Source organism: Trichosurus vulpecula, chromosome 3, assembly GCF_011100635.1.
Source record: "Trichosurus vulpecula isolate mTriVul1 chromosome 3, mTriVul1.pri, whole genome shotgun sequence".
NCBI classification, from domain to species: domain Eukaryota; kingdom Metazoa; phylum Chordata; class Mammalia; order Diprotodontia; family Phalangeridae; genus Trichosurus; species Trichosurus vulpecula.
Genome location: NC_050575.1, coordinates 408027854 through 408055017, shown reverse-complemented (window position 1 = coordinate 408055017; position 27164 = coordinate 408027854). Strand labels below are relative to the sequence as shown.

Below are 27164 nucleotides of genomic sequence, written 5' to 3'. Positions count from 1 at the left end.
AGTTGTGAGGTATTGTTTTAAATCTAATTTCTTCCATACTGCTGTCCAATTTCCCCAGTAGTTTTTATCAAATATTGAGTCCCTTATCCCAGTAGCTGGAGTCTTTGTGTTTATCAAACATGAAAGTACTAGATACACTTGTTTCTGTACATTGTGTATGTAATCTGTGCCACTGTTCGGTCTATTTTTTACTAAACTATTGAGAACTATTACTCTGTAGTATTCATTTGAGACCTGACACTGCTAAGCCCTGTTTATTCCCATTTCTTTTCATTATTTCTCCTGAAATTCTTGACCTTCTTTGCCTCAGTATGAATTTTGTTATTTTTTTCTAGCTAGTCCTATAAAATAATCCTTTGGTTGTTTGATTGGTATGGCACTAAATACTAAAATTAATTGATGAATAAAACCTTTTATGACTAATTACTACTTCAGTTGACAATTTTCCCAATAATTATCCTGAAAAGCTTTCTCTTCAGTATGGATCCTCTGTTTGCTTATGGTGAGTTGTGCCTGAATCTTCCCACATATTCTTGATAGTCAATGGTTTTCTCCACCACAAATGTTATTCTGTGCAACAATGTTAGATCTTCCACCTTCATTATATTCAAAAGGTTTCTCTACAGTATCCATTCCCTAATATTGCATGAAGTTTCCACTCCATTTGAAAGCTTTCTCACACTGATTACACTGAAAAGGCTTTTCTTTCATAGGAATTATCCTATGCTCATTAAGCAATCTCTTGTGACTTAAAGCTTTCTCACATGCATTACACTGAAAGTGTTTCTCTTGAGCACAAATTATCTGATGTCATTAGGTCCAGACTATTGGTAAATGCTTTCCTCACATTTATTAAATTCAAATGGCAAATCACTTGTGTGAATTCTCTTATGTGTTTTAAGATTTCCCTTCTGGCTGAAGGCTTTTCCACATTCATTACATTTAAAGGGTTTCTCTCCAGTATGAATTCTCTTATGCGCAGTAAGGCCTCCCCTCTGCCTGAAGGTTTTTCCACATTCATTACATGTATAGGGTTTCTCTCCAGTATGAATTCTTTTATGTGTATAAAGTCCTCCTCTTTGGCTGAAGGCTTTTTCACATTCATTACATTTATAGGGTTTCTCTCCAGTATGAATTCTAATATGTTTATTAAGATCTCCCTTCATGCTGAAGGCTTTTCCACATTCACTGCACTTAAAGAGTTTCTCACTATGATGAATTGTTTGATGTGTCCTCAGGCGTCTCTTCTGGCTGAAGGTTTTTCCACATTCCTTGCATCTATAGGGTGTCTCATCAGTATGAACTCTCTGATGTTCCACCAAGAATACACTGTACTTGAAGCTTTTGCCACATTCCTTACATGCAAAGGGTTTCTCTCCAGTATTAGTTATTTTGCTTCTATTTAGATTTCCCTTTCTGTTGAAGAATTTTTCACATTCATTCTTTTCAGAGAGCGTCTCACTCATGTGAATTCTCTTATGTGTTTTAAGGTTTCCCTTCTGGCTAAAGGCTTTTCCACATTCATTGCATTTAAAAGGTTTTTCTCCAGTATGAATTCTCTTATGTGCACTAAGACCTCCCCCCTGCCTGAAGGTTTTCCCACATTCATTACATTTATAGGGTTTCTCTCCAGTGTGAATTCTCTTATGTGCCCTAAGACATCCCCTCAGGCTAAAGGTTTTTTCACATTCACTACATTTATAGGGTTTCTCTCCAGTATGAATTCTCATATGTTTAATAAGATCTCCCTTCAGGATAAAGGCTTTTCTACATTCAATGCATTTAAACGGTTTCTCACCAGGATGAATTATTTGATGTATTTTAAGGCCTTGCCTCTGGCTGAAGGTTTTTCCACATTCATTGCATTTATAGGGTGTCTCACCAGTATGAATTCTCTGATGTTGTACAAGGAAGGATCTATACCTGAAGCCTTCTCCACATTCATTACATTCAAAGTATTTCTCTCCAGTATGAGTCATTTTATGTCTACTTAGGCTTCCTTTCCGGTTGAATGCTTTTCCACATTGATTGCATATATAGGGTTTCTCTCCAGTATGGATTATTTGATGCTGTACAAGATATGAATGGTATCTGAACCCTCTTCCGCATGTATTACATTGAAAGTGTTTCTCTCCAGTATGAGTTTCTTTATGAGCATTAAGGTTTCCTTTCCGGCTGAAGTTTTCGCCACATTCATTACACCTATACGGTTTTTCTCTTGTATGTCTATTCTGACGTATAGTAAAGTATGAGATATTACTCCAAGTTTTGCCAGATTCATTATGCTTATTATTATTACGAGTGTTTGTTCTATGGTAATGAATAAGGTTTGACTGATAACTGAAAGGCTTCCTGTATTTACTATGCTTACAAAGATTTTTCCCTGAGGCAGTTCTATTACATTTAATTAGCTCTGAAAACTGTTTGAAACTCTTTCCAACTCTCTCAGACTTAGGGAGACTTCCTCCTATAGGAACTCTCTGGTTTTCAATAAGGATTGCCCCCCAAACAAGCTGTCTCCCAAATATATTCCATTTATGGGTTGCTGCTACCTGCCCAGATTGTTTCTCTTGTTTTCCTCTTTGCCTCTCTAACCAGACATCATGATCCCATGCTTCTCCCAACCTGGAATCCCAAGGGCTATCCTTTGTAAGTCTCTCTTTGGAAGATCCTCCTATACAAATACCCTGCTTTGGAGTTGACTTCTTGGTTTCAGATCCTGTCTTCTGAATAAGAGAATCTGAAATCAACAAAAAAAGTATTATCTATTGTTTCCTGTGCTTGGAGAAATCAAAATGATTTATCCTACATTCTGTCTTCTCTTTCAAAGAGTATGGTGATCTGGAAAAGGCGAATGCTAAGGGTGATTTGAAGGTTAACAAAGGTAAAGAAAAAGTAACAGAACTAGCTATTCAGGACTTAATGAATTACATTCTAGGGGATTGAAATCATTTATAGATGTCATCAGAGTAGCAATTCTCAGACAGTTCTTGGGGAAAGGTCACAATGACCAGAAAGGGGAAACAGATTAATTCTGGAAATTTTAGCATGAGAAGCTTAAAGATAACATCTAGTCAAATTCATGAACATATAGTTGAATTGCAAGTACTTAGAAAACAAAGTATTGATGTCTAAAACCCAGTATTGATTCCATAAAAACAGATTATGAAAAAACCAATCTCATTTCCTTTACTTATAAGATTTCTGGACTGGTGGATGAGGATGCTACAGACTTGGATATCTGATTTTTTAATAAACTGTTTGACAAAGACTCTTAAGTTGTCTTTGTCAATAAGATGAAAATATAAAAATTGGTAAGCATATTTCAGTGGATTTATAAAAGCTTAAGTAACCTTATCCCAAAAGAGTACTGAATAAGGAGTTGTTGTCAACCTGGAGAATATTCTCTAGTTGTATATCTCTGAGCTCTGTATTTGGCCCTGTCCTATTCAACATGTTTATAAACAGTTTTGATGAAATCATAGAGGGCACTCTTCCCAATACTGTTGATAACACAGAAGTATGTGGGATAACTAATATATTGGATGAACAAATCAGGATTTTTTTTTAAAAAGGGAGAGAAAAATGGACAGGAATAAACAACATTCAATTTAATAAATATAAATGTAATCCCTGCAATTAGGACATCAGCTGTACAAATATGGGATTGGAGAAACTTGGCTGGGTAGTAGGTCATGTTCAAAGACCTGGAGATTTTAGTTGACCACAAGTTTAATTTGGACCAACAATAAGAATTTGTTCCTGGTATTCTCATGTCATCTGTGTGGACAAGGAGAGACAATTATTAAATTAGAAAAATAAATGATTAATTAAAAATTAAATAATGATTAAATAATACAGTAAGGCAGACTTGGAACTGGTTAAATTAGTGGACCCAAAGAGAAGTCATTAATATCTTGATATCAACTTGGACAGTGTTCTCTAATGGACTGTCCTACGACCTATCCTTGGCCCTTTGTTGCTTAACATTTCAATCAATGCCATTAATGAAAATATAAATGACATGTTTATCAAATATGGAGATAAGATGAAGCTAATAGGAGTGCCTAACATGATGAATTACAGTTAGGATCCCAAAGGTTCATGACAGGGTGGAAAAGTCTTGGTTTCAAACATCAAGAATCAACTGTAAACTGAAGGAGGTTTGGATACTCCAGAAAATTTAACTGAAAAAAACCTGCAAGTTTTGATGGACTAAGTAGGAGTCAACAGAGCGTTATGATAGAATGTGATCTTAGGATGTTCAGTATTCAAAGTAAGGGAGGTGATTATTTCAAGGAACACCACCCTGCCCAAACCATATCTGGAACATTGCTGGGAAGATTTATGAGCTGATACAAAGTGAAGCAAGTAAAGCCAGAAGAACAATTTACCCAGTTATAGCAATACTGTAAAGATAATTAATTATGAAAGACTTACTAACTTCGATCAATACAATGACCCACCACAATTTCAAAGGATTTATGATGAAAAATGCTGTCCATCTTCAAATAGAGAACGGATGGTCTCAGAATGCAGAATGAAGCATATTTTTTTCCTATTTCTTTTTCTTCTTTTCTTTTTGGAAACAGGGCTAATGCAGAAATTTGTTTTGAATGACTATACATATCTATAGTAGTTTTTGCTCTTCTTGCCTTCTTAGTGGGGGTAGAGGAGAGAGAGAATTTGAAGCTGAAAATAAAACTGAATTTTTAAAAAAAGATATGAAATGAGTAGTATCAATAGAGAACTGGGAGAAGTAAATCCTACAAGTTATAACAAAGAAAGAACCAAAAAGACTTAGTAATGGATTGGATATACGGGAAAAAAGCTTAAAAGAATAACAGTCCCATGGTCAGAAAGGGAGAAAGTAGAGAGGAAAGAATGGTATTTTGGGAAAAGATAATGATTGTAGTTGCGGAAATAATGAGTTTAAAGTGAAAGTCAAAAGAACATAATCTACATGCAAGTGCAATTACGGAAGTGGTAGGCCAGTGAATGTATAGGACAAGAGATGTGGATTTAGAAATTTAATTCTCACTATTGTTCTGAAGGCAATGATGAGCAGGCAGATTTCAGAAAAACCTGGAAAGACTCATACAAAGTCATGCTGAGTGAAGTGAGCAGAACCAGGAGAACATTGCACATAGTGACAGCAACATTGTATGTTGACCAACTTTGATAGATTTAGCTCTTCTCGGCAATGCAACGGTCTAAGACAATTCCAAGAGACTCATGATGGAAAATGCTGTCCACATCCAGAGAAAGAACTATGGATAGAGACTAAATGCAGATCAGAGAATAGCATTTTCTCTTTTTTTGTTTTTTTTTGTTTTTTCTTTCTCATGGGTTTTCCCTCTTGTTCTGATTCTTCTTCTACAACATGACTAATGTAGAAATTAATATGTATGTAGGTGTATAGCCTATATCAGATTGCATGCCATCGTGGGGAGGGGAGAGGGGTGAGAGGAAGAAGAGAGAAAAAAATTTGGAACTAAAAATCTCGTAAAAGTGAATGCTGAAAATTATCTTTGCATGTAATTGGAAAAAATAAAATACAATTAAGTGGAAAAAAATAAAAATATTATATAAGAAAAAAATCCAAAAAAAAGTAATTTAATTCTCTTAAACTCTTAAAGTAGTCCACTTACTCCATAGGTGGCACTGAAGTAGGAGCCAAGGAATACAAAGATAAAAATAAAAGTATCTTCCCACGAGAATCTAACATTCTACTAGGGAGAATGTAACATAGATACAGATAAATAAATAAAAGATAATTTGAGGAGGAAGAGAGAACTTGAACAACTGAAGTGAATAAAGAAAACTTCAGGGAGAAAATGGCTTCTGAGCTTTGAAGGAAGCTAAGACTTCTGAGAGGCAGAAATGATGGAGAAGTGTATTTCAAGCAAAGGAGATACAAGGCTTGTGTGAATGCCAAAAGGCCAGAAATAGCAGACTGACTTTGAAGCTTTCTTCCCCCTATATCCAATACGTTACTAAGTACTTTTAGCTCTTCCTTTGTTGTAACTATCTCGGATTTACTTCTTCTTCCAGATTGATACCATTCATATCTTTTTTAAAAACCCAATTTTATTTAATTTTCAGTTCCAAATTCTCTCCCTCCCGCACACCTACTGAGAAGGCAAGAGGAACAAAACCTGTTATAAATATGTATAGTCATGCAAAACAAATTTTCTGCATTAGCTCTATTTCCAAAAAGAAGAAGAAAAAGAAATAGGAAAAAAAATATGCTTCATTCTACTTCATTCATGGGAAGGGCAAGCCATCCACTCTTGCTGGAACATAAAGTGAGAAAAGGAATAATGTGTGATAAAGCTGGAAAGGCAGTGTGGAGTCAGACTGTGGAGAGCTGTAAATGCCAGGCTAAGAAGCTTATAGGGAGCCATGAAGGTTTTTGACATGATCAGATCTCTCCCTTAGGAAGATAATTGTGTGGCACATAGGTGAGAGAGGTCTCTACCCTCTCGAGACACAGAACAGTAGCTAGGAGACTAGTACAACAATCCAGGCAAGAGGTGATGGGCTCTTAAATAAGTTGGTAGTGATAGGAATGAACAGGACAGATGGTAGAAATGTTGTGGAGGATAACTCATAAGATTTGGCAATTGACTAAATGTGGTAGGGGGAGGGAAACATGAAGAAAGTCTCTAAAGTTACTTACCTAGTTATCTAGGAGGAGGTGGACAAAACCAGGGAATTCTGGAGGAAGGGTCAATTTAGAGGGAAAGAGTATTAATACTGTACTATTGAGCTGAGATGTCCATGTACAACCAAGAGGTGTCCAGAAGCCAGTTGGCAATGTAGGAATTGGACTCAGGAGAGAGATTTAGCCTGGATGTATAATTTTGGGAAATCATCTCTAAAGATATGATCATAGAATTCATAGGAGCTGATGAGGTTATGAAAGGAAAAAGTAGAGAATAAGAAAAGAAGAGATAGCCTCACAGTAGAAAACCTGTCTGAAGTTATGTAGAGAGAGGAGCAGAAGGTTTAAGACAGGGTACAAGTGAGACACTAAGAACTGACTGGGGAAGGTTTGGGAGACAGAAAAGACAATTCAGAGGACAGAGATAGAAGAGCTCAAGAGACAGAAGGAGAATCAGGGTAGAAGAACCAAAATAAGAAACCCATCAAGAGGATCACTACAGTAACCGCAGGTGTCAAGGACCATCAGAGTCAGCAGGTGCACCTGTATGTGAGCAATAGTCCTCCAACAAGCAGGTCATCCAATTTCTATTTGAAGACTTCTAGTGAGGGAGAATCTGCCACTTTTCAAGGTGGGCGATTCCTCAGATATCACCAGAAACTGACTAATTAACAGGCTTGTTAAGTCTTGAGATATTCTCAGCCACAGCCAGGTTAAATGACCCAGGAAGATCACAGATCTTCATATTCTTTATTGGTCTGCACTCTGAGGTCAAACAGAAAGAGTTTAATCCCACTTTCACTTAACAGGCCTTCAAATATTTGGACAGCTGTCCTTTCACCTCTAAAATCTTCTCTTCTCCAAGCTAAATACTGCCATTTCCTTCAATAAATCTCTGTATCATATTTTGGCAGTCCAAAATTCTAGCAGGGTTTGGTTTTGGTTTTGGGGTTTTTTGGAGGGAGGAGGATTGGCGAAGGTTGTCTTTCTTGAAGCAGGTTCTTTGCTTTAGTTCTGTCCCCTCCTCCTATCTGGCAATCTCTCCCTTTTCTAAAATGTTCACTATCTGGAATCGTCCACGTTGGAATTACCCATGACACAAGAAGTCAGTTCTGTTGCACCTGAACAAGAGCGCGCCTCTCCCTATAAAACCTCTGGCACTAATATGCACCACTGAGCTGCCCTAATGTATGAGAATGTATCTCAGACAGTCCCACACTGAAAGTGGAGTAAAGAGAGCCTGGTATAACCTGGGAGTGCAAGGAATGCAGAGATGCCTGTCACAGAAGTATGAATGCCATTTCTTTTCCATTTGTTGTCTCAAAAGCACTGTAATCAAGCCCTAGTGACAACCTTCTGCTAAGCATCCCAGTGTGTCCAGTGACTGTGATCCTTAACATCTTGCCCCATCCACTGTGAGTTACAGCCTTATCTCTCTTGACTACAATTCAGATGTATTTTCTGCCTTGACCCCTCTTCACTTGCACATTCCAGCCTAATCCCCTTGCCTCCCAACGCCCCTAGATATTTCCAGATAGGCCTTATGCCTTTTCTTGGGCACACTAAAATGTACCCATTATAAAAGCCTCTTGTTTTCTGAATCACTGGATTATCTGTCACTTCTATGAAGACCCCCAAGGAGCTGCAGCACATTGGGACAAGCAGATCTCCCATCCTTCCACATCTGATTTCCTGGTTTCCTTTCTCTGATTATGCTCTTCCTTATCCATGTTCTTCCTACAAGGATGTGCCCAGAACTGAACACTATATTCCAGTTGTGGCCTGACCAAGGCAGAGTCCAGTGAGTCTCTCACAGAATCCCAGAGTCAGAAGGGACCCCAAGGCCATCAAGACCAACCTAAGCCAGACTGAGAATCCCATCTGGAGCCTCCTCAAGGAGTGTGATGAAGTGAAATGCTACAGAGGCGAGCCAAGAGGAGGATGTCAGAAAAAGCCTTTGGAGGAGAGAAGAAGAAAAGCCAACAGGAGGAGTGGGAAAAGCCATGGACTAGAGAGAGCCTCAGTCTGCAGCTTCATTATGATTCTAACCAGCCCGGTGCCCACGGACAAAACAAAGCCCCCTAATGCTCAGCTTCCTCTGCTGCAAAATGGGAAGGTCAATGCATGATTCACCTTACATGGCATAGAAGCATGTTGTAAGCTATGAAGTTTTATATGTATGCAAACTGTCACTACTACCATGGAACTCCAAAGCGACCACAAAGATCATTTTCCATAGAGCAGTGGCAAATTGTAACACTTCAAGTAGGGAAAGGCATCAGAGAAAATGGAGATATAGCATAGATTACATTTTGAGGGGTGGAGACTGAGGTTTGGCCTTAACAGGAATGACAGAAAAGAAATTTCAAGTTAAATGAGACAGGAAACAAAATTAAGGAGAGGGTCTTTTTTGTTATTTTAACCATAGGGTAAATTTACCTGTATCTGAAAGCTGTAAGAAAGGGAGATTAAAAATGCAAGAAGAGGAGAAAATAAACACAGGAAGAAGTAGGAAATGGTGCAATCTGGAGCAGAGGGAGAGGCATGAGCTTCAGACCAAAGAAATGGTGCTCTCTCTCTCTGAGATTGGAGGAAAACGTGAAGAGAGGGAGATCAGGAAGTGCTTTATTCATATGAAAGTGGAGAATACAGGACAGGACTCATGCGGGTCAGTCCCAACACTCCTCCACAGGCCTGGGATCCTTGTAGGAAAGTTCCCTGACCACCAGCTGACTGACCAGCTAAGCTGCTGCTTCAGAATAATCCCTATCTTTCTGTTCTTCATTCACTCACCTTCAAAATAAAAAGTGACTTCTTCCTCTCGCATCCATGGTGTTTCTCTTCTTTCCAGTTTGGAGATCATACTGGGTTTGAAAACTGGAAGTCCTACTAATGGGGAAATAAATGGGAAAATGCTGAATTCAGAAAAATATCTCATCAACCTTACCCTCCTTCTTTTTAAGATACAGATCATGGCTGCAGGACCCAGGTGGTGGTAGAAAGGACATCTAAGGGATGAAACCAAATAAAATCAGTTCATTTTAACACATCTTTGGATAAAAGGCCAGAGACCTTTCTTGTCTTTAATTATCTACAGTGTGGGTCTTTAGAGGAAAACCTTTGACTGGAATGAACCTTTGGGGCAGCACAATAAAGCTTCTGATTTCTAATTGTGCAAAAGAAAGGTCTTTCAGCTTAGAAGAGAGAGCAGAAATATCGTATCTCTGGAAGTCAAGAAATTTAGGAATCTCTCCACATCATCTGTGTTTGTGAGACTTTCTCTGAACAAGTCAAAAAGCAGCCAGGCACTTCAGGAATCCCCCAGCCAGTGGGAAATGAAAATGCAAAGACAACCCAACCGAAGACAATGACCCGTGGACAGAAAGCCGTCCTTACCCAGGAAGACAAAATTCTCATAGTTCTCCAGCATCACTTTCCTAAACAAGTCCTTCTGAGCAGGGCCCAGCAGCCTCCATTCCTCCCAGGTGAAGTCCACAGTCACATCTTGAAAGGTCAATATCTAAAATAGCAAAACATGTTCCTGCTCACCTCAGGACCAACTCTCAAAGTAAACATGAGGAAGACATAAAGGCATCAAAAGGTAAAGGGGAGGGGCAGCTAGGTGGCGCAGTCAGTAGAGCAAGGTTCTCATGGCTTTCAGGGTTCTGCGTATCGAAGTCAAATATTTCTTGAGGACTTCCTATATAGTATACTTCTTAATAGGTTGGGTGTCACAGAGAAAAGCTTACTTTACTGCTCAATCAACCTTACGAATCATCTCCCACTCTGAGAGAACAGTGTGAATCAGACACTTTACTAGCATGTAAGAGTGGGGTTTTCTACTTCTCTCTCTCTAATCAGTCAGTAAACATTTGTTAAGTATCTACTATGTGCCAGGCATTGTGCTGAGTGCCAGAAACAAAAAAAAAAAAAAAGGAGACAAGAAGCAAACAAATACATACAAACAAGCTATAGACAGGATAAGTAAGGAATAATTAGAAGAGTAAAGGCACTGGAATTAAAGGAATATAAACACACATTTCTCTACTGAATCAATCCAAGGTATAAAACAGATAGGAACAAGTCCTTAATTTGGGAGGAATGAAGTGTTTTAATCATTCTATGAAAGCAGGATAACTACAAGACAGGAAATACGTCATGACTGATCAAAGAGAATTAATCATTCCCTGAGGGGCTATAGATAAAACAACATGAGTCCAGGACTTTGTTCTGTCCATCGGTAAAGCCGTCAATTGTCAGGAGCTTACAGGTTCAGGAGGACTCTGAGGCAGATCCTTGCATATGAACCAGAAGGCAGCAAGAAAGAGGGAATGTTCCCAGGAGTGCGACATTACCCCACCCTCCCTCCCCAGTGATCATGTCACTAGAGAAATTGCTTGTACTCTGCCTCCCCAAAGGATGATCCATAGACTCTGGTTATTACACAGTTGTGCTGACTCTTGGTAGAGAACATATTCTACAGACCCAGATAAGAACATACCTCCCTTGTGGTAAGATTAAAGGAATTCAGCAGCCATGTTTTAGGATTTTACTCTTCACCTATGACCTAGCTAGTTGTCCCCATGTCAAATGAACTTCACTAAGATGTATAAATTGTACATGGTTGGATTTTTTTAATCCCTCTGGGGCAACAGAAGGCTTAATACATAAACACCCATTTAGAGAGCCTTTGCTGATGGAAAATGGAGGCACCAGAAGTTTGTGGGCCTTCTATAAAGAAAGACTTCAGAAGGATTTCAGTGCTCTGTTCTCCAGCCCTCCAATCAGATGGGAGGGACCACTGAGGGTGAGTTGAGAAGGTATAGAAATAGGCAAATGCATCTTCCTCTCATGTTTGCAGAAGTGAGGGACTATAGGTACAAAACACTGTACACACTGTCAGACTCAGCTGATCTGTTGTCTGGATTTCCTTAAACGCTTTTTTTCTTCACTCTTTTTTTTATTCTTTGTGACAAGGGATGGTTCTCTGAGTAGGAGAAGAGAAAAGGACTTATTTAGAAATGAAGGTGATATAGCCACAAAATATGTAAATAAAATTAAAAAGAAAAGATAGAAAAGAAATTGGATGCCACAAGTAAAACATAGACTATTCCTAAACCACACTCTTCTCTCAGTTATGCAAAGAATGATTTTTTTTCAAATTTAGGTAAAAGAAGAATCCTGGAATTTGTGTTTGGTGTGGGCAAGGGGGAGGGGGAAATTTAACACACATTTATTAAATGCCTGCTATGAGTAAGGCACTATTCTCGTCTCCAGAATATGAAGACAAAACCAAACAGTCCCTCAAGATTCTTCCATTTTACTGAAGAAATCCTATATATATATATACAAAGTATAAGCAAAATAATAAGTAAATTTGAGACAGTGAGAACTACCAATTCAGGAGATTAGGAAAGGAAGATTACATGTAGTAAGTGACAACTTCCTAAAAGTGGGAAGCAATATTTTTTTAAGTTCTTTTTTCGTTACTTATTATATTTTTTAATTTATTTTTTTATTTTTAGTTTACAACACTCAGTTCCACAAGTTCTTGAGTTCCAAATTTTCTTCCCCTCCCACCCCTCCCCCTCTCCCCCCCTCCCCAAGATGGCATGTAACCCGATATAGGTTCTACACATACCTTCACATTAAACTTATTTTCACAATAGTCATGTGGTAAAGAAGAATTATAACCAATGGAATGAACCATGAGAAAGAAGAAACAAAAGCAAAAAAAAAAAAAGGGAAAAAAAGAGAGCGAGAGCAAATAATTCACCTCAATCTGCATTCAGACTCCATAATTCTTTCTCTGTGTGTCGATAGCTTTTCCCATCATGAGTCTTTATGGAGCTGTCTTAGAACTTTGTATTGCTGAGAAAAGCCAAGTCTATCAAAGTTAGTCATCACAGATACCATTTGTCTGTAATCATATTATAATGTTCTCCTGGTTCTGCTCCCCTCACTCAGCATCAGATCATGTAAGTCTTTCCAGGCTAATATGAAGTCCATCAGCTCCTCATTTTTCATAGCATAACAGTATTCCATTACATTCATATACAACAACTTATTTAGCCGTTACCCAATTGATGGGCATCCCCTTGATTTCCAATTCTTTGCCACCACAAAAAGAGCTGCTATAAATAGTTTTGTACATACGGGTCCATTTCCCAATTCTATGATCTCTTCGAGATACAGTCCTAGAAGTAGTATTGCTGGGTCAAATCTTTATAGCCCTTTGACCATAGTTCCACATAGTTCCACACAGTTCAGTTCACAACTCTACCAACCATGCAATAGTGTTCCAAATTTCCCACATCTTCTCCCTAGTACATGGTCAATTTTTGTGTGTGTGTCATGTACTGCTGAGGAAAAAGTATATTTCCTTCTATCCCCATTCAGTTTTCTCCAGAGGTCTATCATATCGATCTTTTATAAAATTCTATTCACCTCCTTAATTTCTTTCTTATTTATTTTGAGGTTAGATTTACCAAGTTCACAGAGAGGTTGAGGTCCCCCACTAGTATAGTTTTGCTGTCTATTTCTTCCTGTAACTCCCTTAACTTCTCTAAGAATTTGGTTGCTATACCACTTGGTGCATATATGTTAAGTAATGATATTACTTCATTGTCTATGGTACCTTTTAGCAGAATATGGTTTCCTTCCTTATCTCTTTGAATTAGATCTAGCTTTGCTTTTGCTTTGTCTGAGATTAGGATTGCTACCCTTGCTTTTTTACTTCAGCTGAAGAATCATATGTTCTACTCCAGCCTTTTACCTTTACCCTATGTGTATCCCCCTGTTTCAAATGTGTTTCTTGTAAACAGCATATTGTAGGATTATGGTTCTTAGTCTATTCTGCTATCCACCTCCGTTTTATGGGAGAATTCATCCCATTCACATTCACAGATATGATTACTATCTGTGCCTTTTTCTCCATCCTATTGCCCCCTGTTTATGTTTTTATTTCTCCCTTCTCCCTTCCCCTCCTCAAAAGTTTTGCTTTTGACCACCACCTCCCTCAGTATTCCCTCCCTTTCAGGCCCCCCTCCCTTATCTTACAATTTTCCCTTACTACTTCTTCCCTCCCTTCTAACCATCCCCCCCTTTTCTTTCCCCTTTCCCCTCCTACTGCCTGTAGGACAAGTTTGATTTCTATACTTAACAGAGTAGTTATTCCCTCCTTGAACCAAATCTGATGAAAGTAAAGCTCAAACACTGCTCTTCTCCCTCTCTTCTTTCCCTCTAGTATGTTTTTGTGCCTCTTCGTGTGATGTAACTTACCCTTTTCTGCCTCCTCCTTATATCTTCTCCCATTAGAATCCCTTTACAACCATTAATTAGGTTTTTTATCATCACATCAGTTAATTTATATCCACACCCTCTGTCTATGTATATATCCCTTTTAGACATCATATTACCTAGACCATTATGAAGATTAACAAATATCAACCTCCCATATAGGCATGTAAACAATTTGCACTTGTTGAATAACAAGGATTTTTTCCCCTGTTTGCCTTTTTATGCCTCTCTTGAGTCTTTTATCTGAAGATCAAATTTTCCATTGAGCTCTAGCCTTTTCATCAAGAAGGTCTGGAATTCCCTTATTTCATTGAATGTCCATCTCCTTGACTGAAAGATTATGTTCAATTTTGCTAGATAGTTGATCCTTGGTTGTAGTCCAAGCTCCTTTGCCTTTCAGAATATCATATTCCAATCACTCTGATCTTTCAATGTAGAAGCTGCAAGGTCCTGTGTGATCCTGACTGTAGTTCCATGATATCTGAATTGTTTCTTTCTGGCTGCTTGCAGTATTTTCTCCTTGACTTGATAATTCTGGAATCTGGCTACAATATTCCTTGGAGTGTTCAAATTGGGATCTCCTTCAGGGGGTGATTGGTGGATTCTTTTGATGACTATTTTACCCTCTGTTTCTATGACCCCAGCGAAGTTTTCCTTGGTGATTTCTTGGAAGATACTGTCCAGGCTCTTTTTTTCATCATGTCTTTCCAGAAGACCAATAATTCTTAGATTATCTCTCCTTGATCTACTTTCCAGGTGAGTTGTTTTTCCAATGAGATAGCTTACATTTTCTTCTATTTTTTCATTCTTTAGATTTTCTTTGACTGATTCTTGATGCCTCATAGAGTCATTAGTTTCTACTTGCCCAATTCTAATTTTTAACAAATTGTTTTCTTCAGATAGCTTCTGCATCTCTTTCCATTTGGCCAATTTTACTTTTCAAAGAGTTATTTTCTCCTGTTAAGTTATGTAATTTTTCCTTTACCTCTCTTATTTGGCTTTTAAAATCTTCCTTGAGCTCTTCCAGGAATGCTTTTTGGGCTTGAGACCAGATCATATTCCCTTTTGAGGTTTCAGATGTGGGTATAGTATCAATGCTGTCCTCTTCTGAATTCATATTTTGATCTTCTCTGTCTCCATAACATGATTCAATGGTCTTTTTTTACTTTTCTAGTTTGTTTCTTCATGGTAGTTGCCTTTTTCTTGGCTTTTAAACTGGATCTCTGCTTCTGGGGCCCAGGGGGCTCTGTCCCAAGCTTCTTGTGTTGGGACCTAGGGGCCTGATTACTGGCTTTCTGTGCTGTGGCCTCTGGTTTTATCAGTTAGAGGTGATATAACGCTACAGCTCCCCAGTGCTGAGCTGGAGCTGGCTGGTATGTGCAAAGGTCGAGGTTGGTGAAATCTTTCTGAGTTTCTCTGGGGTTACCCTGACACTCCCCATGTGAGGTGTGGGGAGGGGTGGTCTGGCTGTTGGAAGTCTCCTTTTCCCCTAGAGCAGCACTATATAGCATGGGTGGCCTCAGTCATAGGTTTGCACTGGTGTCTGCCAATTCCCCTGGCTGTAAAAGCACATGCCTGGGATCCCGGTATTGGTGCTTGCTGGTTCCGCCTCCCTGGGGCTCAAGAACTCCCACTGGTCTGCTGTGGAGGGGCTTGCTGAGATGCCTCCCTTTCTGCACTGATCTCCTTCTGCCACCTCAAGAGGGGCCCATCTCCTTAGCTTCTCAAGCTAAAAGACTTTTGAACCCCTACTTCTAGTTCTCTATTCCAGGTTTCTTCCTAGGGCAGTATTCTCTGGGTTATTCGGGGGAGGGATAAGAGCACTTACTCAGTCATCATGGTTCCCAGAAGTTCAAGAAGGTAAGTTCCAAACCTTTAGACTGTGAGCTGCCAGCCCTAGGAGTAGCTGCTGCTGCTGCCACAGGTTCTGCACTTCTGTCTCACCTAGCTCTGACAAACACCTGTCCTGCACTGAGAGGCCTGGGGATTGCCACTGCAGCTAGTGACTCAGCCTGGGGACTGTTCCCACTGTGGTATGGTCAGGTGTAAGCACTCTCCTAGGCTGGCACAACAGAACTTTCCCCATCGACCCTCCAGACTCTCCTGGGGTGGAAATCTGCCACACTCTGTCTCCTAGTGGATTCTACCTCTCTCAAATAAGATAGCTTGGGCATTTTCCTGCTTTCATTCCACCATCTTGGCTCAGCAATATTTTGAAAGAATTTAAGTATGCTATGAGACAGAGGAGAGGCAGGTAACCATTCTGGACATGAGAGACCACCAATACAAAGGTAGAAATGCAAGATGAAATGACACATACAGGCAGCATTAGGTCAGTATGATAGGAAGGGAGTGGATGTAAAGGGGAATTTTATGAAATAAGATTGTAAAGTAGAATGGAGCCAACTGTGAAGCAATCTAAGTGCCAGGCTGGGTATTTTATATTTTATCTTGATATCAACAGGAAACAACAGGGAGCCAATTGAAGATTTTTGAGTCCAGAAGTGACACAGTTAGATCTGTCATTAAGATTAAGATTGTTACACAGTAAAATAAATTTTATCTGTATTTGGAGTGGAAAGGATGACTGTGTGTTAAGATGAGGAATAAGACTAGTCCTTTAAAAACAAAATATGCCATCACAAATGTGATGAAATTTTATCAGATGAGGAAGAAAAAACATAGTTGGCAACAAAATTTTGGGAAAACTGGATTGCTAGGTTATATGGAGACTTCTGAATGGGAATCATAAGGAATATATTTGTTTGTCAAGCTCTCCTGGGACCTGTACAAAAATTGACCGTGTCCTATATAATAAAGAACTCATAACAAATGCAAGTAAGCAGAAACTTAAAGTATACCATTTATTGAGCATAATACAACAACAGAATTGTAACCAATAAAGGAAATGTGAACAACAAACACAGACTTAAATGAAGACTGAAAAAGTATCACACTAAATAATTAGTGGGTCAAAGACTTAAGTCATAAAAACAAGAAAAAAATTAAAGGGAATGACAGCCAAACAACATAACAAAACACCAGAAGAGTCTTCAGAGGAAAATTCATAACCCTGAATATTTATATTAAGAAAAGAGAAAAAGAGAAAACTGATGAACTGAATGTGCAGTTTAAAAAACTAGAAAATTGGCAAATTAATAATCTCAAACAATCATAAAAGAAGATATTTTGAAACTATGAGGCAAAAAATGAAGACTTGAAAAAAATAACTAACCTAGTAAACAAAACCAAGAAGCATTTCTAAAATGGGTAACCAAAACTGAGTAATCATATAATAAGTTATTAATAATGACTAATAAATTACCATTGTTAGAAATGGCCTTTATCTGGTACTTTACAGCAAGTTATCAAAATCAAAAGTGAAAAAAGAGAATTTATAACAAATGGAAAAGAAAATCATCAGAAACTGTCATACTTAATTACATTGCAAAAATAATGAAAACTTAAATGAAATGAACAACTAAGGAAACATAAATAGAAAAAAAACAGGAAACAATCTAAATAAACACTCAGATAGAGAAACTGAACAGTAAGAAATTAACTCCCACAGGAAAAATAAAAACTTCCAAGTCCAAATGAATTTCTACCAAACCTTTAATGAATAAATAATCATTCCTATTCTAAATAAACATCATTATAGGCACCACAACAAATTCTATGCAGCAACCATGGTCCTGATTACTAAAGAAGGAAGGGATAAAGTAGGAGAGAGAGAGAGAAAGAGAGAGAGAAGAGGAAGAGAGAGACAGAGAAAATGGAATGGGGAGAGAGAGGATTCCTAACTCACCTGGGGTCTAGCTGTTAAGGTTCTAGAAGTCATTTCCTCTTTCTCCTTGATTCTTCTTTCTTGGGGAAGGGCGGAATCTTAAGAACTGAAGGACAAGAAAGAAACCAGAAGGAAGATTAATTCTGCCATGTAGCTCCCAAACCCACTAGGATGGAATTTCTCACACACCACTTAGGTGTGATCCCCAGTGTCCTTACAGAGACAGAGGTCAAAGAGAAGCCAGGATCAGACCTACCTTCTATTAGAATGAAAGGGAAAGACTATGGAAATGAGTTTTTAAGGTCAGAACAAAAATGACATCCATGGAAAGTCAAGAAATAGTAAGAAAGTATCTAACTATCTTGGGTGAATTAAAATCCCAAGGTCTAAAGAAACTGCATCCTTCTGGTACAGGAGGGTTAAATCAGAAACTTAAGCTATTAACAAAACTTAACATTTTTTTTCTTTAGATGGGTTCCCATCTGTGCAGGGGAGAATTTCTCAGAAGTCTGGTCAAGACCATTAAAAATAGGTGTTTAATATTATAAGAAATAGTGTAGGCAGGGACAGAGTCAAGATGGTGGCATGAAAACAGAAACAGTCTAGGCAGCCATGAAGGCAAGGATTGTCTTTCTTTTTCTTACTTGAATCCCCAGAATTCAGCACAGTGTCTGGCATACAGTGGCATTTAATCAATGCTTATTGACTGTCTAAATGGATCTTTCTCTAAATTGATACATACTATCTTTCTAAAACCAAGGGCCAACATTGTCTGTAATGGGAACAAACTAGAGGCCTTTCCAATAGTATCACTAGGGTAAAACAAGGATAGCCATTGTCATGCTAGTTATAACAATATGACTTTTTTTTTTAAAGAAATTGAGGAAATAAACATAGCCAAGAGTAAATAAAACAATTCATTTATTGCAGATGATATGATAATTTACTTAAAGAACCTTAGATAATTAACTTTTAAAAATTAAAATAATTAACTTCATCAAAATCTTAGGTTATAGAATGAACCCACCTACATCATCAGCATAATTTCTGTGCATTACCAGCAAAATCTACCAAGAGATAATAAAAAGAGAGATTTCATTAAAAGCAACTATAGAAAGTATTAAATACTTGGTAGACTGCTTGCCTAACAGGAATCATATGAATACAACTACAAAACAATCTTTATAAAGATCAAAATAATTAGAGAAATATTAATTCTTCATGGGTGGCAATATAATAAAAAATGGGGAGATTACCTAAATTAATTTACTTATTCAGTGCCATATGAATCACATTGTCAAATGATTACGTTATACATATATGAACAATAATAATAAAATCCATCTGGAGAAACAAAAGGTCTAGAATCTAAAAGAAAATAATGAAAAAAGTGAAAAAAAAATGAAAAAAGAAGGGGACCTAGTAGAACTAAATCTCAAACAATACTACAAATCAGAAATCATCAAAACAATTTAGTATTAGTTAAGAAACAGAGAGGTCAATCAGTAGAACAGATCAAGTATACCAAAAAAAAAAAGAGCAAACAAACACAGTAGCCTAGTATTTTGCAAAACCACAGATTCCAGTTATTAAGGTAAGAACCTGATATTTTTAAAAAAAACTTTTGGGAAAACTGGAAAGCATTCTGGAAAAAACTAGGTATAGACCAACATCTCACAAAATATACCAAGAAAGCTCCAAATGGACACATGACTTAAATATAAAGGGTAACATCATAAATTAAAGGAGCAAAAGAAAAAATTATCTTTTAGATCTATGGATTAAGGAAGAGTTCATGACAAAACAAGAAACAGAATCACAAGAAGTAAAATATATGGTTTTGATTAAATTCTTTTTAAAAAATCTTTTTGCACAAACAAAACCAATGCAGCCAAATTAAAAAAGAAGGTAAATGGGGGGGAGGGGTCTGCAGCAAATTTCTCTAATAAACATCTAATTTCTAAGATATATAGAGAACTGACTCAAATTTATAAGAATAAGAGCCATTCCCTAATCAGTATACGGTCAAAGGATATGAATAGGATGCTTTTCAGAGTCAGAAATGCAAGCTAAAAAATAGACATATAATGTTCTAACCCATTAATAATTAGAGGAAGACAAATTAAAACAATTCTAAAGTTCCACCTCACCACCATCAGAATGGCAAAGTTGAAAAAAAGGAAAATGACAAATGCTAGTGGTACATTAAGGTACTGTTGGTGTTACTGTGTACTGGTCTAGCCATTCTGAAGGCAATTTAGAACATGCCAAAAAAAATTTAACTGGGTACATCCTTTGCCACAATGCCAATATCAGTTCTATGCCTAAAAACATTAGTTCTATATCTAAAGAGATCAAAGAAAGTGGAAAAGGACTCATATGAACAAAAATATTTAAAGCAGTTCTTTGGGGGCACCTCGATTTAGGGAGGGAGGCTCAGGGCTGTTTTTTTTCCCCCATATTCCATCAACTATACTGTTTTGGGGCTTCTTTGGCACTCTCCGTCATGCAAGGTCCTTTTTCTTCCCCTCTTCCCTCTTTGACTTCATTTTCTGTATAGTCTTTCCATTAAGCGTGTAAACTCCTTGAAGGCAGGGGCTGTCTTTGTTTTTATTTGTATCTGTATCCCCTGAGCTTGGCACAGTGCCTGGCACACAGGAGGCACTTAATAAATATTCATTGATTATGGCAGTTAAGGCCTGGAAACTGAGCAGGTTGTGGTCTCTGACTGTGATGCAATGTAATTGGGCTGTAAGAGGAGAAGGGGGTTCAGAGTTACCTAAGAAGGCCTGGATGGACTGATGCAGAGTGCGGTGGGCAGAAGCCGGGGTCCAGTGTCACCAAAGCCACCCTGTACAGCCAGACCCCAGGGAAAGGCTTCGTTGATAAGGTCCCACCACGCTATTCGAGGTCTCAGGGGCACAGGTTCCCATGGGATGACCTCAGGTGCCTTTTGTGGGCAAGGCCAGGGGGGAATTTGGGTTTTTTTCTATCCGTGGTTGTAACAGTTTTGTTTTTCTGTCTTTCTCAGCGGTGAGGAGGGAAGGGAGGCCTGGGAAGAAAAAAAAGGTAGTTTTTTTTGTTGATTGAAAAAAAAAATTTAGTTTAGAAAAGAAAGAAGGAAAGGAGCTCGGAGGCCGCCGAGCTCAACCCCTATCACTTTAAAGAAAAGGAAATGGCCCCAGGGAGGTTATGAGCCTTGGTCAAGGTGACAGCTAGGAAGCAGGAGAGCAAGAATTTGAACCCAGGTCCCGGCTGTACTGTACCATGAAGGTGGTTCCACATCTTCTATCGATATTGCCCCTCCCCCTTTTCCTTTCATCTCCCTCCCCAGCCATAGACCCAAGGGTCCGCAGTCCGGTAACGCCCCCTCTCACAGTTACACACACTCACGTTCACACTCACCTGGACCGCTGGGGACCCAGCAAGAATGAAAGGCGGAAACCCTGAAGCTGCACGCCAGGATTGCGCTTGCGCAGACAGAAGGCTGAACTACGACTCCCAGAATCCAGAGGGTTCCGTATGAGCCCCACCCGAACGAGGCGGGGGAAGGCCGCAGCACATGACTGGAATGTTTATTTACCTCAGGGGTGGCTTCCTTGGTCTCACGGGAAATGTAGTCCGGGGGCTACTTCTGCGCAGGCGCATTACCCAGTTCTTCCGGCAACGGCTGGAGAGGCTTTCATTCTTCGTCCGCTGGGTTAACTAGCCTCTGGTGCTGGATGGGGGCGGGGGGAGTCGGCCAGGGCTGACCGCGGCCAGGAGTGAGCCGTGCTGGCCTCCGCTGCGGCATCCACCTTCCTAAGACTTCCACCAGTCTTTGCCGAGATGCCCGGGGGGCGCAAGGCTGCCCCGCATCCCCTCTGAGGGGGGCTTTTCCGCCCCCCACCCACGCCCCCGCGGTCCATTCCCAGAAAGAGAAGAGGGTGTCGGGCGTCATGGTCTGGAGCGGACGAGGCATTGGTGTCTGTCCGAGCTACCTCTGTGGATTGGGGGGAAGGGACGGGTGAGCAGAGAGCGGACCGATGCAGCCTGAGGTCCCCAGGACCTTCGGACAGGCAGTTCCACGGCCTCTGGTTGTACTAATGAGATCTTCAAGATGAGGGGCTCACCCTGTGGTCACTGCCTGCAGGACCCTGGAAGATACCCATTAAGGGGCGCTGGGGGTCCCTCCAGCAGTGGTTTCGTTCTGGGAGGTCGGAGGCACTGGAGCTCACAGGGGCCTGAGGCTGCAAAGGATTCAGGGAAAAGGAAAGACTTGGGGGTGCTTGTTACCCTCTAATAGGGGAGAAAAAAAACCAGGGCGTGAGCAGGACCTGAGTACTTCAGGGCCGAAAGATCAGTGCCAGGGGATGCCAGAAGCCAGAGCTGCCCAGGAGAGTCAGGACTGGAGAAATCCGAACAAAAAAGGCTAACAGGAGGTTCTGACCCTGATAAGTAGGAAGAAGAGAGCACTAAACTGATCTCTGGCAGCTAAGCTCAGAAGAATGACCTGTCCCAGGTACTGAAACTATCGTTTGGCTCTGATTGTGGAACCATTATTGGTGATTTTGAGAGATCCCAAGAACAGGCATTTTTGCAACCCAAATTAGCTTTCTAACACCCCTCTGTTCAAGCCACTCTTGCCTAAGAAACTTTAATCCTTCCGTAACATTCCTTACCAAGTAAAATTTAAACTCATTAAATTGGCATTCTAGGGGCTTTATAATCTGGGTCCAACCTACCCTTACAGCTTTATCTCACACCTTTCTTCCTTTTCCCTAGATGCTAGTCGAATTATTGAACTCTCTCCTGATTTCTTTTATTTGACCTACCTGAGGATTTCTTCTCAAGTCTCCTTTGCTAGAGAGTCACTTCTCCCATCCACTAAGTATGGGCATCTGCCAAAGCTCTACCCTAGGTCCAGGTCTCTTCTTGTTCTCCACTGTCTTCCTATGCTTATCTCAGTTGATCTCTTTTGTTCAATTATCATCTCTATGTGGCTTCCAAACCTATATGTCTAGCCCTACTCTCTCTACTAAAATCTAGACACTCATTACCAATGGTCTGCTGGGTATCACCCATAAACATCTCAAACTCAACATGTCCAAAATGCAACTCTCAATATTTTCTTCCAGTCCTTTTCCATCTCCAAACTTCATTATTTCTGTTGAAGGTATCACCATCCTTCTTATAATTAAGGTTCATAATAAATTATCCTTTATTAACCTATTTGTACATGTCTGCCTCTGGTATAATGAAGTCTCCCCAAAGGGAAAGACCATTTTGTTTTTGGCTCCAAGACCTCAGTTCCCAGGCCTGCAGTTTGCATTTAGGAAGCTACTGAGTTGGGTTGATTGCACTTAACTAACTGTGGATTCCACCTTCACAAAATCTCACCTCTGTTCCATTTTTTTACATATATACATATATATGTATGTATGTAAATACAAATATATATTTACATATATATGTAAATACAAATATATATATTTACATATATATGTAAATACAAATAAATACAAACAATATAGATATTGTTTGAACCTAGAATGTCACTCTAACCTCAGTGTAAGAAACAGAGGCAGAGGTATTGTTTTTGCTAGACAGTCACAAACCAGAGATTGGAAATAGGGGAAGGGGCATTGTTTTCTAAGGGGTCACAAGCCCCAGATTAACAGAAACCAACTAGAACTGGTTCTTGAGTTGGGACCAGTGGTGAGATTCAGCCGGTTCAGACCAGCTTGGCAGAACCGATACCTAATTTTATGTTGAGTTCCCCAAACCGGTTGTTAAAATGGTTCTTGTAATCAGAGCCAGGGCCTTGAGAAAGGCAGGACATTCTGAGTTAGAGATTCTAAAGCCAGGAGGGCTGAGGTGGATTCAAATGGAGTGGATTAATTAGAGAAGGCTTTCTGGAGGGGAGCAGAAGCAAAGCTGGGAAATTCAAGGGGAGGGACACAGAGTCAGGGTGAGAAAGGAGAGAGAGGTGGTCTCTGCCAAGCTCAGGAAGTGAGAGAAGGCAAGGTGCAAAGAGGCAAGGGGGTGAGCCCTTAGGGCAGAGTCTGCAAAGGGGGCAGGGGAGGGGGCCAGGAAGGGGAGACTGACAGCTTCTTAGAAAGTGGTGTGGAGGTGAGCAGGGGCTCCCCACTGATAATTAAGGAACAAAGAGGCTGAGAGAAGGGAGTCTCTGCAGCTTAATAGGAACCCTGAGGAAAAGGTAATAACAAGCCCAGGGAACTGTGAAGACAGAGTATCTTCATTACACCCACACATCACCCCACTCACAGGCTCTCCCTGAGCTAGAACAATAACTGTATCTCTCAGCTGGGTGTAGAAATGTATGGAAAATAAATAGGAATGCATTTAAAAAACCCCTTTTTTCTTTTTGTTTTTGGGGGTGGGGGTACACAGGGATGAGACTTCCAGGGGGATCTAGGTTTCCAGGGAGGATGAAGGTTAGGGGTTAGAATGAAGATGGAGATGGAGAAATGGGATGAGGAAGTTAGGTTTTTGTTTTTGTTTTGAGACTGGGTATCCCTATCTCAGTCAGGCTGGACATGTAGCAGTCAGTCACAGACCACCCAATACTGATCATCATCATCATACTCCAATTTTTGGACCGAGGAGGGTTTGCCCCTTCTTAAGCCGCCTGATGTCTCCCCCCGCCACCCCAGTCATATCTGAGCCTGATTCCTGAGCTTAAAAGATCCACCAGAAGGAGGTTAGTCTTAGTAAGAGAGTTTCTGCTCTATCCCTGGAGTGATCAGTAGGTAAGGAGTTGGGGAGGACACTTTCCAGGCACCCAGGGATGTACAGGAGAGCTAAGAGATGAGATTTCCTAAGACAGCTGACTGAAGGTCCTGGGGGGTAGTCAAGCTTGCCTAGCCACTTTTGCACACAGGTTCACCTAATCACACATGCACCTACACAGGCACATATGTGTGTGTGTGTGTGTGTATACATTTGTTTCTTTAAAAAAATTAATTTGCCTTTTTTCTCTTTTTAATATTATTTTTCTTTTTTACGCAAAGTGTTTCTTCAGTACACAGTCAAAACCACCACTTGAGTTGAATCATGGCAGACCAGAATTGGACTGGACTCACAGCTGAGCTATCCAGTTATAGAAACACTTCAGTGCCTGAAGAATTGGATTCAAATAAGGAGCTTAGCCAGGTACTCTCCTGTGACCTTGGGCAAGTCACTGCCTTTCTGTGAGCCTCAGGTTGTTTTCTCTCTAAAATGAAGGGATTGGGTACAATCTCTAAGGTCTCTTCCAGCCCTTAATCCATACTCTGGCACTGTAGGGAGTTAGTGCCGACCCCGGGGCTGCTCGGACCCTAGCGCTTGGCCTGTTTCCTGGGTAAAACCAGACAGGCTTAGTAGGAGTTGGAACGGTAGATGCCTGGAGGAAAGACTTCCGTCCCTAACAGCCCCCCTTAACAGCACTCCCCTCTTGCTCTGATAGCCATCCTTTCTCATGCAGGCAGAGTCCATCCACCAAGGACTCACAAGCCCAGTAGGAGGAACACAGCTGGCCACTACCTAATGCTCTTGAACCAGTGCCTAACACAAACATGCTTTAATTAATGGGAACTTCTTTGATACTTTACAAGGGCATCCTGCCCCGTGCCTCACATAGCTCATACAGTTCTGATAATCAGTTTGTATCCTGTTCCCAGCCTTCCCTGTCATTGTAGAATAGCACTCCCCTCCTGTTCCCATACTCCTATGGAAACCACCTTACCACAGCCCTAGTTTTCCCATACGCTTGTAGGCAGCATAGTTTACAATAATCCAGATTCTTCCCACCAGATATTGCTACTAATCTAAGTGCAACAATACATTACTGAAGCGCATCTCTTTTCCCATGCTTTCATCCCCTTGAACACCTGCTTCTGCTTATGTAGTGCAAAAACCTATAAATATGGATAATGGCTTCCAATAAATTGGAGTTATAACCATCATTGCTCCCGCCTCATCATTGTGTACTGAGATAGGGCAACTTGCTGGTCAAGACCCTAGCATGGCACCTTCACACAGGTACATACCTGGTTCTTTATGTATAATCACACACATGTTCTTACACCCATAGCATCATGGAAGAGAATTGTAGAGATCATCTGGTCCAGCACTCTGCCTCCAGATGGCTAAAGATTCAAAAAATTGTCTGTTCTCTTATAGCAGATCACCACATGTGCAATGCATACATGACACTAACTGGTCTCCCTGCATCCAGACTAGCACCTTCCACTCAAAGGATCATAGAATCATAGATTTAGACCTGGTAGGGATCTTAGAGACCATTTAGCCCATTTTATCTCACCCCATTTTGTGCCTAGAGAGTACAGTGTCTTGTACGAGTAAATACCTGGGGCAAGATTTCAACTCAGGTCTTCCTGACTCCAAGACCAGTGCTCTATCCACTACTTAAAACGGTCGTTAGGGCAGAGAACTGGTTGTTAATTTATTTGAATCCCACCACTGGTTAGGACATCTCCAAATGGGTCAAAAGTCATAGCTATAAGGTAGAGCCCATGCTTAATGATCTTATGAATATTATCTCCCCTGCCCTGGGTGGAGCCAAGACTTAATTTGAATGTACATACAATGTATGTTCCGGTTGGGGGGGGGCCGGGGGACACGTTAAAGGAGTTAGTATGAACAAGGAGGATTGGAAAGTTGTGCATCTCTGAGTACCAACCAATGGGAAAGGAGGGAGGGACCTCGAGGCTGAACAGGGATAAAGGTACTGCAGTTCACTACCAGGAGGTGTGTCTTTTTGTAGAACACCCGGGCTTGCAACCTCACATTAAAAACTAAAAGCTTTCCTGGCTTCTATGAATGTTGTTCTTTCTAAAGTGAGCACGGTTCTCACATCAGTAACTCTCCAGGCAAGCTGGAGATAGCCATGAGGTATTTGGGATTACCCCAGGTCCTGGATCCACCCAAAATATTCCTGTCCTGGGTCTTGTTTGGAGTTCTTTTGTGTTTGGCTTTGCCCAAATTTTATTGAATGTTAATATTTACTCATATACATCTCAGTCTATCTTGCTTTCAAATTGCCCTCTCAACAAAATTGCTTAACTGTGTATTTGTGGAGACCCTGGTCTAAAGCCTATATAACAAAACTTCCAGACCCTTGAGGAGGGAGCTATCCCTTCTTTCCTGTTCCGTCCCTTTACCAAATGGCCTAATAAATTTGTTTCTAAAACTATTTCAGATTTGGGGATTTGTCCCCAGAAAGACCTACATTTTCTCTTCCTAAATATCCATTTGATTACCAGGCCCCCCAGGTCCCCATAACAATGATCATATCACTTTCCCTCCTCTCAGTTCTCATGGCCACCACACCGGTACAGACCCTAATTACTGCTCCGTTGAACTAGAAGCCTCCTGATTGGTCCCGCCACCTCCAGTCTCTCCCCACAT

At 40.2% G+C, this 27164-nt stretch overlaps 1 protein-coding gene across 2 annotated transcripts; it reads right to left on the bottom strand.

Moving 5' to 3' along the window:
- Window positions 1-359: 359 nt before the first annotated feature.
- On the bottom strand, window positions 360-20760 carry LOC118841218 (zinc finger protein 260-like). Of its 2 annotated transcripts, XM_036748608.1 has the most exons (6): window positions 20533-20760; window positions 18781-18820; window positions 17775-17859; window positions 10064-10187; window positions 9461-9556; window positions 360-2740 (listed from the first exon to the last, which is right to left on the bottom strand). In XM_036748608.1, exons 3-6 carry the CDS (start codon window positions 17805-17807, stop codon window positions 825-827), a joined length of 2169 nt encoding a protein of 722 aa, XP_036604503.1. In that variant the 5' UTR covers window positions 17808-17859; window positions 18781-18820; window positions 20533-20760; the 3' UTR covers window positions 360-824. The 2 variants fall into 2 exon arrangements, with proteins under 2 accessions (XP_036604503.1, XP_036604504.1); XM_036748609.1 differs by lacking the exon at window positions 18781-18820.
- Between the last annotated feature and the right edge of the window lie 6404 nt (window positions 20761-27164).